At 32.2% G+C, this 13,540-nt stretch overlaps 2 protein-coding genes and 1 non-coding gene across 3 annotated transcripts in view; 2 read left to right on the forward strand and 1 right to left on the reverse strand.

Annotated features, from left to right (window-relative positions):
• Positions 1-2,951: 2,951 nt before the first annotated feature.
• LOC21395652 (homogentisate solanesyltransferase, chloroplastic) lies at positions 2,952-7,958 on the forward strand. The gene is made up of 10 exons (XM_024171229.1): positions 2,952-3,158; positions 3,657-3,832; positions 3,940-4,086; positions 5,286-5,328; positions 5,850-5,923; positions 6,528-6,620; positions 6,768-6,885; positions 7,554-7,616; positions 7,701-7,733; positions 7,831-7,958. Exons 1-10 carry the CDS (start codon positions 2,952-2,954, stop codon positions 7,903-7,905), a joined length of 1,029 nt encoding a protein of 342 aa, XP_024026997.1. The 3' UTR covers positions 7,906-7,958.
• Positions 7,959-10,276: 2,318 nt separating this feature from the next.
• On the forward strand, positions 10,277-10,383 carry LOC112093205. Its single transcript, XR_002902945.1, has one exon. It is a non-coding gene; the product is annotated as a small nucleolar RNA R71 (small nucleolar RNA).
• Positions 10,384-11,954: 1,571 nt separating this feature from the next.
• Positions 11,955-13,540, reverse strand: part of LOC21395653 (homogentisate solanesyltransferase, chloroplastic) — a 24,634-nt gene continuing 23,048 nt past the window's right edge. Inside the window, exon 10 of the mRNA XM_024171230.1 lies at positions 11,955-11,960. Within this exon, the coding sequence (XP_024026998.1) occupies positions 11,955-11,960 (6 nt within the window). The remainder of the gene's footprint in view (positions 11,961-13,540) is intronic.

The following is a 13,540-nucleotide window of genomic DNA, read 5'->3' on the forward strand; positions in this document are numbered from 1 at the left end:
TGTTAGAACATAATTATGAATTTGTTAAATTAATTACATATGTCTTATATGATCACTAAATATATTTCATTCTACAGCACCCGATGTTATGGAGCAGTTTCTGGGCGCCTGGATCATCCGCAGTAGGAACATTTAATGAGGAGGATATTATGGAGCAGTTTCTAGGCACCTGCAGAGGACACAAGACTGGAGTGGGTCACACACTCCCACAAAAAGTTTATTGAGGGGATATGTCGTCATCTGGCTCACACTTAGTAAGATCTTCTACGACACGTTCTAGCCCACACGTAGAAGAATACTTACAATAGAGTTACCAGCAAAACCTCCAACTGTGCAAGAGCATCAGAATAATGTAGGATTTCATCACTCAAATGCACCCCAACATGACTTTTCTAGTGGTTACTCATCCTGTGTGGTATGTCCGTCCAGGTCATCTGCCTCCGAATCCTTCTGATGATAACAACGATAATTCTAGTGATGCTGCTAGAATTATCATTTTTATTTTATTTTATTAATTACTTTTCCAATAATAATATTTATTTATATTTATTTCCTTTTATTTAATTTTTATTTATATTTAATATCATGAATTATATTTATTGTAATTATTAAAATGTGAAAATATAAATAAAAAATTAAAATATTATTTGCGACTACAAATGTGGTCGCAACAAATATAAGCCACGTCAGCTAAGTCTGCGTCTTTTGCGACGACTTAATTCGAAAAATGTCGTCGCAAATACTTAATGCCATGTCATCTTAACGATGTACCTAACGAAATAATTGCAGTGACTCATTTGTGAGGATTGTCGTCGCAAATATAATTGTGATGACAAGCTGTCGTCGTAAAAATTACTTTTGCGACAGGTTTGCGATGGCAAGTGGTCGCTAAAAATTCATTTGCGACGACTTTCTATTTTTGGTAACGACTTTTTGTCGTCTCTAATAGCCCTTTTTCTTGTAATGTGTGTGTTTCGATACTAATGAACTTGGACGCCGAATTGCCATGACAATATTCGTATTTTAAAGTCGCGATATGAATAACATGGAGAAAGATATTCTTCCCAATATGTTAATAAAATATTCATAATGTTTAAAAATATTCGTAAAATTTGTGAATATCTATAAATATTTAGGATATTTTTAAAAATGTCCATAAAATGTTCAAAAACACTAAGAAATCTCTTTTGCACAAAAATCAATTTTGTAGCACATTTTTTTCCTATTCTTTAATAAAATGTGCTAACATGATTTAAATCAAAAGCAACAAAAATATTAAGATTTAATTAGTTTTCTTGAATAATTTTTACTTTTTAAATGGATGATTCATACCTTTGAGTCCATTCACTAGAGAAGAAAATTACTCGTGCTACACAAGATAAAGATCATGGATGTATGGCAACAGGTCCTGGTATTGAGACAATTGGAAAATAATTTATAAGAACATATGTGGTATGACTCAAATGAGTCAAATTGATGAAGATTCTATGGCCTTGAATTTTGATTGCATGAGCTTAGAAACTGAACAAAGTTCATATGGTTATAATCATCCATATAGTTCTCACATGACATCTACTTCAGAAGTACAAACCTAAGATGATTTGCTCAATATTATAGTGTATCCTCCACCACAGGTTAGTATTCATATGTCATTATACATCCCTAAAGAAGGTTCGTCAAGTTGGATAAACTAACAGTATCCAATTTATGGGTTAACATTGGGAAGAGACCCAAAAACATGCATGTGGCACATCAACAACCACCTTAGAGTTATTCAAGGGTAATATATTGGTAAATGTATTGTTTAGATTAAGATCAGAACCTACCTAATGCTTTCCAACATGCTAGAAACTCGTTTTGGAATTGAAAACACTTTAAGTTTATGTGTGCTCTATTATATTTGGTAGTTAATTTTCATGTAATATATTGAATTATTGTGCTTTGTTTGTATTAAGTATGTAAATTTATATTTTAATCATAATCTATATATAATTATGATAATTTCCTGCTATGCTATTTGAAACAACTCTCATTTATATCGACCAAAACGTATTACTTTTGTTACTAAATAAGTCCAAATTAAGTAATATTGATTGTTTTTAAGATTTTTATAGTTTCAATAAAACAATTTTAAGGTTTTCTTAAGGTATATATTTTTTCTCAGAATATCCTTCGACATCAACATTTTCGTTGACATTATCCTTCAATCAAAACCTCGACAACCCTGTTGACATCGACATTTTCATCCATGGTTGCTCTACACCCATGATTTTCATTTGTGTAGCATGAGTAAAATCCTCTTCTCCAGTATTTGAATATGAATCACTAATTTAAAAACAAAAAAAATTATTTAAGAACTAATTAATTCTTAATTTTTTTTATTACTTTTGATTTGAATATGTTGTCACATTTTGTTGAAAAAAAAAAAAAATTATGGTGTTTTTGATATTTTGGGGGCATTTTGAAAATTATCCTGAATATTTATGGATATTTACGGATTTTACAGATATTTTTAGACATTGTGGATATTTTATGAACACGCCGGAAAGAATATTTTTTCCTCTGTTATTCATGTCATGACTTAAAATATGAATAATGTGTAGGGATGAAATATGAATAATGTGTAGACATTTTCATCCCTGGCCTACATTAATAACAAAACGACAACTTGTATACTTAATCGTAATAAATTTTGCAAAGCCACTATAAGCCACCAAAATAGTCAAAGACGCCGAAAAATAACTAATAATGTGATTCGGCAAGTGGAAGAAATTCAACTTTTCGTGCTGAAGTAGAAGAAAATAACCTTTATTATAAGACAAGGAAAGATTTTCAAGGAGTTCAAAATAATCTCTATTATCTTGCCTCTATAAATTTTGAAACTCTTGGAGCATTTGTAATTTTCTCCACTTTTTGACGATCTATCTTCTCTATATTCAGTTGTCCTATAGATGGAGCTCGTGATCCCTCACTCTTCTTCTGGAGTACAAGCTATTAGGACTCAAAGTTTCAACCCTACGACCAAAAATATCAAATCCTCTAGTACTTCTCCTTCAAAGTACTCTGCAAATAAACTGATCCTACCAGTAAGACTTTATGGCAAAAGCAGATTCTCAAGATTCTTAATATACGGCCAACATAAGCGTAATTCCATCCGGGTATACTTCTCTTTATAGTGAGGGGAATAATGAAAATTTTGTGAATCGTTTTCCTTGGGTGTTTATTATACATGTTGTCTACTTGAATTACTTCATCATTATTCTTGGGTGTTAATTTTGTGAATGATCATGAAAAGTTGAGACCTACAAAGATTTTGAGTTTGTTAGAATACTGTCGTATTTACTTCATCCAGAGCCATTAGTAGTTAAATGTTCCATAATGTAAAAATCACATTACCTATAGCATATTACAAGAGTGATAAATTGAAACACCATAATTTTGTTTTGTTTTTTTTTTTTTTTGAAATATTTTAGGAATAAAATAATTGTGTAGTAATTATTTTAATGATTGTGATGATCTATGCTACATAATTACGTTGTAATTATCATAATAATTTTTATTTCTGCTATTTGTAAATAATCTATATATTTTGTTATATTTCAACATGACTGTTAAGATTATGTTAAATGTTCAAATTTGCAAACAAATTTTGCAAGGGATGCGCTCAAATTGAATCGGTTGGTTCCAATCCTACACGTAGAAAAGCTCATCAAGATGAATCAACCGGTCCTGATCATCATCATCCAGTACTTACCAAAGTTTCACGCTTTGGATCTGCTTGCTTTAATTTTTTAAGACCTGTTGCGATGTGTCAAATAACTATATCCACCACGTAAGTAACCTTTTAAGAGAAATTAACGTCCAGCTGGGCATTATGGTAGTTTACGTAGTTCCTTTTTGAATGCACTATTTATTATTATTATTATTTTTTCTCGACAGGTCTTTATTTGCAAGAGTTGTGGTAGAAAACCCACATTTGTTTAAATGGTCTTTGGTGCTTAAGTCATTCCCTGGCCTAATTGCCGTCATGCTTGCGAACGCTTATAACATTGGCATCAATCAAATATACGATGTCGATATCGATAGGTACGCATCTAAAGCATATGAAAAAAAAAATGAAAAAAAAAGAGAAAATTGTTAAATTTATTCTTAAATTACTAGATGAGTCTAGGGAGATGTTTAGTTTATGGATTAGAATCATGTGATTAGAATTATTTTCAATTTACGTGTATTTTTTATAAGATAAAATACTATAACGAATCATAAACCATGATTCAAATCATAATTTAAATCCTCCAATTAAACATCCCTTAGATCTTTATTATTTATTATTATTATTTTTATTAATATAATTATTTAATTAAAAATAATATTATTAATAAAAAATAAATGATAAAAATTTAGATTTATATACTATAAGGGATATTTGTTGTATTTCTCTGATGAACAATCTTGTTTTGTCCGATGAAGATATATCCTCTTAGACACAAGCGCTAAACCCCACTAGATGAGACCTACGTGGATCCTATCAGTTGGGCCCACCACCTGTGTCTTAGGTATACATCCCCGTGGGGTTATATCAAATTACTCAAGAAATATCAACACCTTATTACATCTAAAAATCTGCTAAAGTGGCTCTATGTCTTTGAGACTCCTTGTTAAATTTTTTCTTTTGTCTTCTAGCTAGTAAAAGGATAAAGCCGTCTTGTCGTTTGGTTTATGAACTAATGTGACAAAGATGTTGTGCGTTTAGAGTTAAAGTAAATAGCATTTTTTAAAAGATTGAGAGCCAAATAGAATTAAATAGTGAATATATGAGTTAAATTGTTTTTTTCTTATTATTTTTAGTAAATTTGCAATTTATTTAATTATTTTTAAAACCTGCTATTTACTTGCTAGAGTTTCATAATAATGTTATTTATTACAATTTCTGTCCATACATTTGTGACGAACATTGGAATCGAAGTGATGATTTTTTAAAAATAAATAACCATGCAAAAGCCTTTTTTATCTTCATATCGGTCATTTATTAATTTGCTGCAGTGTTAGAAAATAGGCCTTAGCTAACTGTGTCTTTATGTTATATATTCTATTCTCAGGGTGAATAAACCTTATTTACCTATAGCAGCAGGGGATCTTTCATTAAAACAAGCATGGTTCTTAGTGATATTTGATGTGCTTGTTGGCTTATTTATTCTCTGGTTGATGAAAGCTGATGTAATCACTACTTCTCTATATTGTCTTGGTCTTTTATCAGGCATCTTATATTCTGTTCCTCCTTTTAGATTCAAAGAATCTCCTATTGCAACATTGATCGTGATTCCTTTGGTATTAATATTCTCTTCTCATCCTCTAAATTTTGTAATGTAACTTTGTTTTAATTTATAGTGTTTATTGGGTTTTTGGAAATATATAGCAGTCCTATGAAAAGTTAAAAGAGGCGTGAAAAGATAGATAACAAAAGTTATGGCATTAAATTCCGCTAATATATATGATCACAAGAAAACTTATATGTGAAGCAGATCCAGTGGAGTACTACTTTATTTGAGAAATATGGTAAATAGTTTTTTGATAACGAAGTATAAATAGTTTAGTAGGGAATTCAGTATTGTTAGCATACATTGATGGAGTTTAATTTGTGAGGTTATTATTTCTTCTAATTACAATTTACTATAATTTTAAATTCTCTCTCTCTTTTTTCTTTTTTTTTTTTCCATATGAAACTCGGGGGAGAACCGTGGAAATAATAATTTTATATGTGTGTATGCGCGTGTATATATTATACACAACAAATGTCTAGAGAAAAAAAAAAAAACTATTTTTCTTTATAACAAAAGCAAATTATGCAGCAAGGAGGTGTCATTCAAAATGTTGGTATACTTTACGCCACTAGATCTTCCCTTGGACTTCCACTATGCTGTAGGTACGTGTAACAGTTTTTTGAAAAAAAAAAAAAATTTATTTGATTTTTTTTTATTTTGGGAGTTATTTTGATATCTTTACAGTTCAACATTTTGTTTATTGAATAAATTTAAGTAGTTAAAAAAAAAATTATGTATCAATGACATCAACAAAAAGAAAGTTATGTATCTAATGACCACCAACAAAAAAATTACTTAAAGTAATATAAAATTATTTTTTTGGTATACTTTACAGTTAAGCATTTTGTATATTGAATAAATTTAAGTAATTTATTTTAGTATCTAATTTTATATTACTATAAGCTGTAAGTATAACTTCTGATATATGAGGCCATGCAAACAAGGACATAATTCAACTTTAGTATCTATATATTAAGTATGTCGCCCTTTTCTGGGATTTATGTGTTTCTTGTATTTCTCTTATTTCATTTCTTTATTGACGAATCAATAGTAGTTTGGTATGGAATGATATCGTTAAAAGGTGGCAATTTAATTGAGATGCTTTAATCTCTTTAATGTTAGTTATTTTAAACTGCTTCATTCATTAAAAAAAAAAAACCCCCTTTTTATGGTATCCTCATATTTGGCTTTCAATTTGCTTTGCAGCCCCTCAATTGTTTTCATAACCACCTTTGTTACATTGTTTTGTACGGTCATTAGCTTCATGAAAGATATTACAGATGTTGAAGGTGATCTGAAGTAAGTTTTGTATTAATTTTTATGTGTCATCATATCCATGCATTCAAAGTCTAAAAATCTTTCATTTCAATCTTTTTTTTATTATTATTTCTTTTTAGTTGATATTCTTCGGCATCATATAAATAAGTAATTTTAACAATATTGCAGGCATAACATACGAACATTTCCAGTGATATTCGGACCAAGAAATGTTACATTCTTTGGCACTGGGATGCTATTGTTAAACTATGTTGGTACTATAGCAGCTGCCATTTACATGCCTCAAGTAATTATTTTTCCATCTTGTATTTTCTTTTCAAGAAAAAAAAATCTATAAATTTATCCCTTTTGTCCTCATGTCCATATTTTTGTGATTTATTGATTTTCTAATATCATGTTTATCAAATAAATCATTAATTAAATATATAAAAAAATAAGCATAAAATTTAAGTAAGTATCTTTACTATATTTAGGGAGAATAAGTTTCTCCCTCTCATGTGCGCAACGTTTAGCAAGGAGCTTTGCAACCCCTCCATTCAACAAGGGAAACTTTTTTTAAAAAAAAACTTTTTGGGGTCCTCTTTTTTTTTTTTTTTTTTTTTTTTTTTTTTTTTTTTTTTAAACTTTTTGGGCCTTTCTTTCTTACGTCTTTTGCCTTAAATATTTTTGCCATTTTGCTTCTTTTTTTTTCTTTTTTTTAACAATTTGTATAAACGTTGTTAAATGTCCGCGCACATTTTTAACTAGTATAATATATATATATATATATATATATATATATACACACATACATCAAACCTCAAAAAGGTAGACATAAAGACAAAAGAAAACGAATTTGGAGAAACTTTTTTAAAAAGACTCGTCAAAGTTTTTTTTATTTTTTTATTTACAGTCAACCAGTTCGTATAACTGTGCGAGAATGAGGAATGACTTCTTTTCATTTCTTGTTTATAGGCTTTTAAGCGCCATGTAGTGTTGCCTGTTCACTTAATCTTGGCCTTATCATTACTTTTTCAGGTTTGTGATACAAGAATTCCATAAAAAATAATACAGAGTTTAAATGTAAAAGCTCTTACAACTCATTTTCTTTTGTGCTTTCAGGTGGGGAAGTTGGAAAATGCAAATTATACAAAGGTAAAAATATGCAGCTTCTACTTAAGTATATCTTGTCCTGTATTGAATATTGAATTTTTGATACTGATTAGATTGCTTAAATTTTTTATATATACAGGAAGCAAGTGAAGCTTTCTATGTATCCCTTTGGAAACTTCTTATTTTGGAGTTTCTTTTATTTCCCTTCATGTAGCTAATTAATCAGTAATTTCAGCGTTAATTTTCCCTTTATTTATAGTAGGGAGGGGAGGGTTAAAGAAAGTTGTGTAATATTGTCAAGATATTTTGTCTTCTTTTTTGTTTTCTTAAAATAAAGATACTCAAAACAAATATTATAAATATAGATCTCATAAGAGTGAAGAGATTGATCTAACCAATCTATCATAGTAGAAAAAGTATGATTCATTAAACAAATAAACCATAAGTTCTACTAAAGAATGGATAAGAAAGATTTTTTTTTTATACACTATTTATATATGATTATTATGCACACAAATGTATAAGGGAGACAAAATCGAGTTCTATATGAAATACATATTAGGCTCTTTTAAAATGTAGTCCTCTTCCTGTGTAAGTTCTTCGGATTAATACGATAACGTATCTATTGCTTAAAATTCGATCATATAAGAAATGTGGTGTAATTTCTTACCACGTTACTTCTAGTACGTTGTTAAATTTTTGCACGATAAACATAATCATGCAAAAAGTCTGGAAATTGTTAAATGATCGACGTTCAAGCTTGACACTCTGTCCTCTAAAAATTGTTACATGATCGATTCGCAACGGAAGATAATTTAAAACAGTCCGGTTTTAGTATGTCATCTTGTTGCAGATTCTGTCATGGGCGTTTAAGAAGAATGTTGATCATCATTTCATACATGTTGAAGAATTTGAGTGTAGATGATGAAAATAATGTAAAAAATAAAAGGGTTTAAAACATATAAGAATACTTTTTTTTTACATTTTATTTACACTCACATAGTTCACTCCATGGCTGTCTAGATTAGAGCTAAGTTATTTATTTATTTATTTTCCGCCTTCTACACTACAACAGAATAACTTTTTAATAACTGTTACTCATAGCGTTTTAAAAAAAATGTTATTTTGTATATATATAATAACTTTTAAAAATAATTCTGTCTATATTTTTCTATGTATATATATGTGTGTGTATATATACACACATTAAAATTGCGTGGTTTCATTGAGCGGGCTCCCTAAAAATTCAAAACACACTCACCACCGTCAAAACACAAAATACAGCCATCTTTCTTATTTCATTCTAGCATTTTCAGAATCCCAAATTTTTCTCGCTCTTATTTTCTCTCCTCCCAACAGAAAATTTACTTCTCTCTCTGCTCTAGATCTCTCTCTCGCTCCTTCTCTCTCTAGCTCTCTCTCTCGTTATAGATCTCTCTTTCTCGTTAAACCGTTGGTTGAAGATCTCGTTAAAGCCCTTTCCTCAACCGTTGATTTATTGCAATCGCCGCTGATTCTTGCCGTCGCCGACTCCAATTATCGCTATCGCCGACTCCGATTCTCATTGTCGTTGTCGCCGCCGCCGATTCTCGTTGCTGCCACCGCCAATTGGTTGTTGATTCTAAAGTTTCAAAGTTCGGTGAGCACATCCATTTAGCCCTTTCTTAGTTTCTGTCAAAGATTTCTTTGAAGAGATTTCCTTACTTCACTATGACTTGAGGCTATATAATGCAAATTCAAAGAGTAATTTAGCTAAGCTTCTAGATTGTGTCAATTCGTTGCCGACAAACCCGAGGATATTTGAAGTTTCTTCATCGTCGGCACTCTTTCTCTCTGTATGCTTATCATCTTTGTTGTGAGCTTCATTTGGATTTGAGGACTTGATAGAAGGTGAAAAATGATTTCTCATTGTTTCTGATGATGGTAGTTAATTTTGTTTTGGATAAAATTAGCAATTCATGTATGTTTTGTGTGGATTTGGCTGGCATGATCTTCTAGGTGTTTGTTAAAATGTCTAAGAGAGTTTAGTGTTGTAAGTCAAAAAAAAGGTCTAAAAGAATTTATTGGTTGCAATGACAGAACATGTTACCAAAATCCCTTCTGCTATAGAATTAGCTCCTTGATTTGCCCAAGAAAAATTCGAATGCTGCTTCCACCCTTGGTTATATGTGTTGGAATACGGATTGTTATTCCTATTGAAATTGTTCACATAACAAACCGACTCGGGGTTAGATGGGCAGTTTTCGAACGAATGTCATTCTCCACGATAAACATAAGCTAATTCAACTAGGGTTGCTGCATTAGCTCCTGCAGCCACGTTCATAGACTTCAGAATATTGGACAGTGAAGAAACTTGAGCTGTCAATGCAGTCACAGCGTCTACTTCATGAATTCCAACCACAAGTCTTCCTGTGGAAACTTTCTCAGTGGGCCACTGGTAGTTGTTGTTGGACATTCTCTCTAAAATTTCATAAGCCTCATTGTACGACTTCACAAGCAAGGCACCATTTGCTAATGCATCCACCATGGCTCTAGTTGAAGCGTTGAGTCTATTACAGAAGGTTTCCATTTGAATCTAATAAGGAAGTCCGTGGTACGGACACTTCCTTAGTAACTCCTTAAAACGTTCCCATGATTCACATAGAGCTTCCCCCTCCAATTGCTGAAATGATGTGATATCATTCCTGAGTTTGGCATTTTTGTTTGGAGGGAAATATTTCACTAGAAACTTCTCAGTCAAATCAGTCCATGTAGCTACCGAATCTGGTGGCAGAGCATTCAACCATGCTCTAGCTCTGTCCCTCAGAGAATAGGGAAATAACTTGAGGCGAAAAGCCTCTTCTATCACACCAGGGGTCATAAAAGATTCGCATACTTCAATAAAAAGCCGAAGATGCAGAAGTGGGTCTTCGGTTAGCATCCCGCTAAATTGTCCCACGGTTTAGAGCATTTGAAACATAACCGGCTTCTAGGGCTGTTCATGGGTTGGGTTGGTACGGGGTATGATTTTTTTTCCCCGTCCCAAAGAGTGTGGGTTGCACATATTTGGCCCCAACGATGCTAGACAAATTTCACAACCCAACGATGTTTGGGTTGGGTTGGGGCGGTGCGGGGTGGGTTGGGTGGTCGGTTTCAACATTCAAAAAATCAAAGACTTAAAGTTCAATATAATATTCAAATTTCATCATTAAATAGAAATAGCAACCATTTTTATCAGTCTATCTAACATCAAACATGAAGCAAAATAGTCCATCCAACATCAAATACAAAGCAAACATAAATTAGTCTACACTTATAAATTAGTCTTAACATAAAATAAATAGCTTAAGCAAAGCAAACATAGAGGCTTAAATCTTAATACAAATCCATCCAAAGCAAGCATTGCAACATCAACCATCTTTATCAATCCACACTCATAGGGCCCGTTCACTTCGCTGATTCAAGTTTGTAATTCGAGTTGAGATGTAATTTTGTGTGAGAGCTTTTTACTGTAGCAAAAAAGTTAGATGTGACTGTTTCTGAGAGCTTTTTACTGTAGCAAAACTCGAATTCTAAACTCGAATCGGCAAAATGAACGGGGTCATAGGCTCCTCAATGGTTGTAATAGGACATGAAGTTGAGTTATTTACAAGAGAAATGAAAATAGTTTAAGTAATAATTTAGATAGTTTAGAGTTCATATAATAAAATAGATTAAGATACATACAAATTATTGTCTTACCTAGAGATGTCTTACCTAATGTCAGCGAGCCTAGGGTAGAACTTGGGCAGGTTGGGCTTAGGCCGAAATTTTAGGGGAATGTTGTGCGGGATGGGTTGGGGATTACGGGTTGTTATGGCCCCAACCCGCAATCCGCCCCAAACATTTCGGGCCAGAGGTATAATGGGCCGAAAATTTAAAAATAATGCTGCGGGTTACTTTTTTCGGCTTGGGTTGGGGCGGGGTGGGTTGGGTTTACGGGTTGTTCGGGTTTATGAACAGCCCTACCGGCTTTAGCTCGAATTTAGTTGCCTGAATTTCTGGCCTAACAATGCCTAGATGCAGCCTGTCGAGCATGGGGATGGCATAATCTCTGATTGCCCTGTCCCTGTCCTCTGCTATTGCTACAGTATGGTTACCTTGATTATTTCCACCTGCTCCGTCAGCCATTTCTTCTATTCCAACAAATCCCTATTGTTCTCTTCTTCTTGCTCTAAAAGTTCTTTCAATCTCAGGGTCTAAGGGAATCAAATCTGTATCCCTTAGTCTATTCATGCAAGAAAATTAGACCTGCAGAAAAACAAGAGGAGTGACCGTGACTAACAGAGGCAAAATTGAATTAAAATGAACAAAAATTGATTTCTGTAATAATTTTCACTAATCACAATCCCCGGCAACGGCGCCAAAAACTTGTTCGCCAAAAATCCTATGCATGAAAATAACTCTACGCAAGTGCACGTAATCGAACAAGTAATACAATAGTGTGTAAGAGTATCGTCTCCACAGGGATTGAATTAATAAGAAATTGATTACAAAAATCAATTGTATTAAAATAATCGAGAGTGAATCGAGTGCCAAATTGGTGTGGATTAAGTAAAATGAATGAGTAAAGTAAATGGGTGTGATTAAAATGCAAACAAGAGGTAAGACTTAACAAGATCTAAGCTACTAGTTGTGAATCAATGATGGGTAAGGGCTAGGAAAACTGATTTTCCCTCGGTTGCAACTCTGACCGCGTTTGCTATAGGATTGCTATAGTAAAGTTCATCCAGTCAACCTAAAATTCTGCATATTCCTCTTCCGACAAATCTATGCCTATAGTTCCTTAAAGCAAAACCAACATATTCCTATGCATTTTAGTTTACAAAACCTGAAGTTAAACACCAATTTTAATGGGTCGTACAAGGCAATAATATATTTCTATACTATTCTCTTATATTATCTAAGATAGATCTAACTAAAACTAACATTTCCAGAATTAATTTTAGTTTATATTTTCCACTAAATGATGGCCTGTCATTTAACAAAAATTCGACAATAAACACACTTGAATAAACATGATGAAAATTACACAAACAATTAAAATAGCAAATAGATCTTCATTGCAACTTTGGTTCCATCAATAATCCTAGCTAAAGAATTTAGCTCATGTTTAGTTCAAAGAAATCAGAAATAATATCAATAACCAGATCCATTTGTTCACAGAGAGAAAACACAGACATAAGGAAGAAAATGGTTAAGCTAAAATATGAGGCTAAACAGGTGTGTGTCCTTGCTTTCTCGTGTCCAGCCGTGCTGTACTACTTCCTTCAGCTCCAGAAATCAGCGTCCCAAATCCCTCCTATACTCTCATTTTTTTCTCTCTTCTCAGTTCGTACAAAGAATTATGTGCGCCTCCCTCTCTGTCTCTGGCTACCTCATATAGCACTCTTCCTTTTTTATACTAGGGCAGGTTGAGGTGCCCTAATTATGTGACGCCCCTCCTATGAGGCCGCCACTGTAACTTAAACTTTAACTTGTACTTACTGGGGTTTCTTAAAATTTGCGGAACATTTTTTTTTAATATAAGAAAGAATACTTTCATAATTTGTAACAATAATTTCAAATAAGTGAATCACTAAATTTCTTAAAGCTTTTCTTAATTTCAGTTAAGATAAAACGTTCTAAAAATATCTTTCAAACAGAGCAGCATTTGAACTCTTATTTCAAATGCTCTTTAAAAGCCTTTTAAAACTAGCCAATTCAATCGGGCCATTTAATTTTGACTTTAAAACGGATTTCGTGAGAAATCTTAAATTCAAGTACATCTTAAAGCCCTTTTAAAATCAATCATTTAAATCGTCATGTTTAAAATTTGTTTATTTGTTGCA

Source organism: Morus notabilis, unplaced genomic scaffold (genome assembly GCF_000414095.1).
Source record: "Morus notabilis unplaced genomic scaffold, ASM41409v2 Scaffold446, whole genome shotgun sequence".
Lineage (NCBI taxonomy): Eukaryota > Viridiplantae > Streptophyta > Magnoliopsida > Rosales > Moraceae > Morus > Morus notabilis.

What these genes read in the sequence shown, in the direction of transcription:
- LOC21395652 (XM_024171229.1), top strand. Translation starts at nt 2,952, where the DNA reads ATGGAGCTCGTGATCCCTCACTCTTCTTCTGGAGTACAAGCTATTAGG. An exon ending in TACGATGTCGATATCGATAG is followed by an intron (nt 4,087 to 5,285) that starts GTACGCATCTAA and finishes TCCTCCTTTTAG; the next exon opens with ATTCAAAGAATCTCCTATTG. An exon ending in GATGTTGAAGGTGATCTGAA is followed by an intron (nt 6,621 to 6,767) that starts GTAAGTTTTGTA and finishes ACAATATTGCAG; the next exon opens with GCATAACATACGAACATTTC.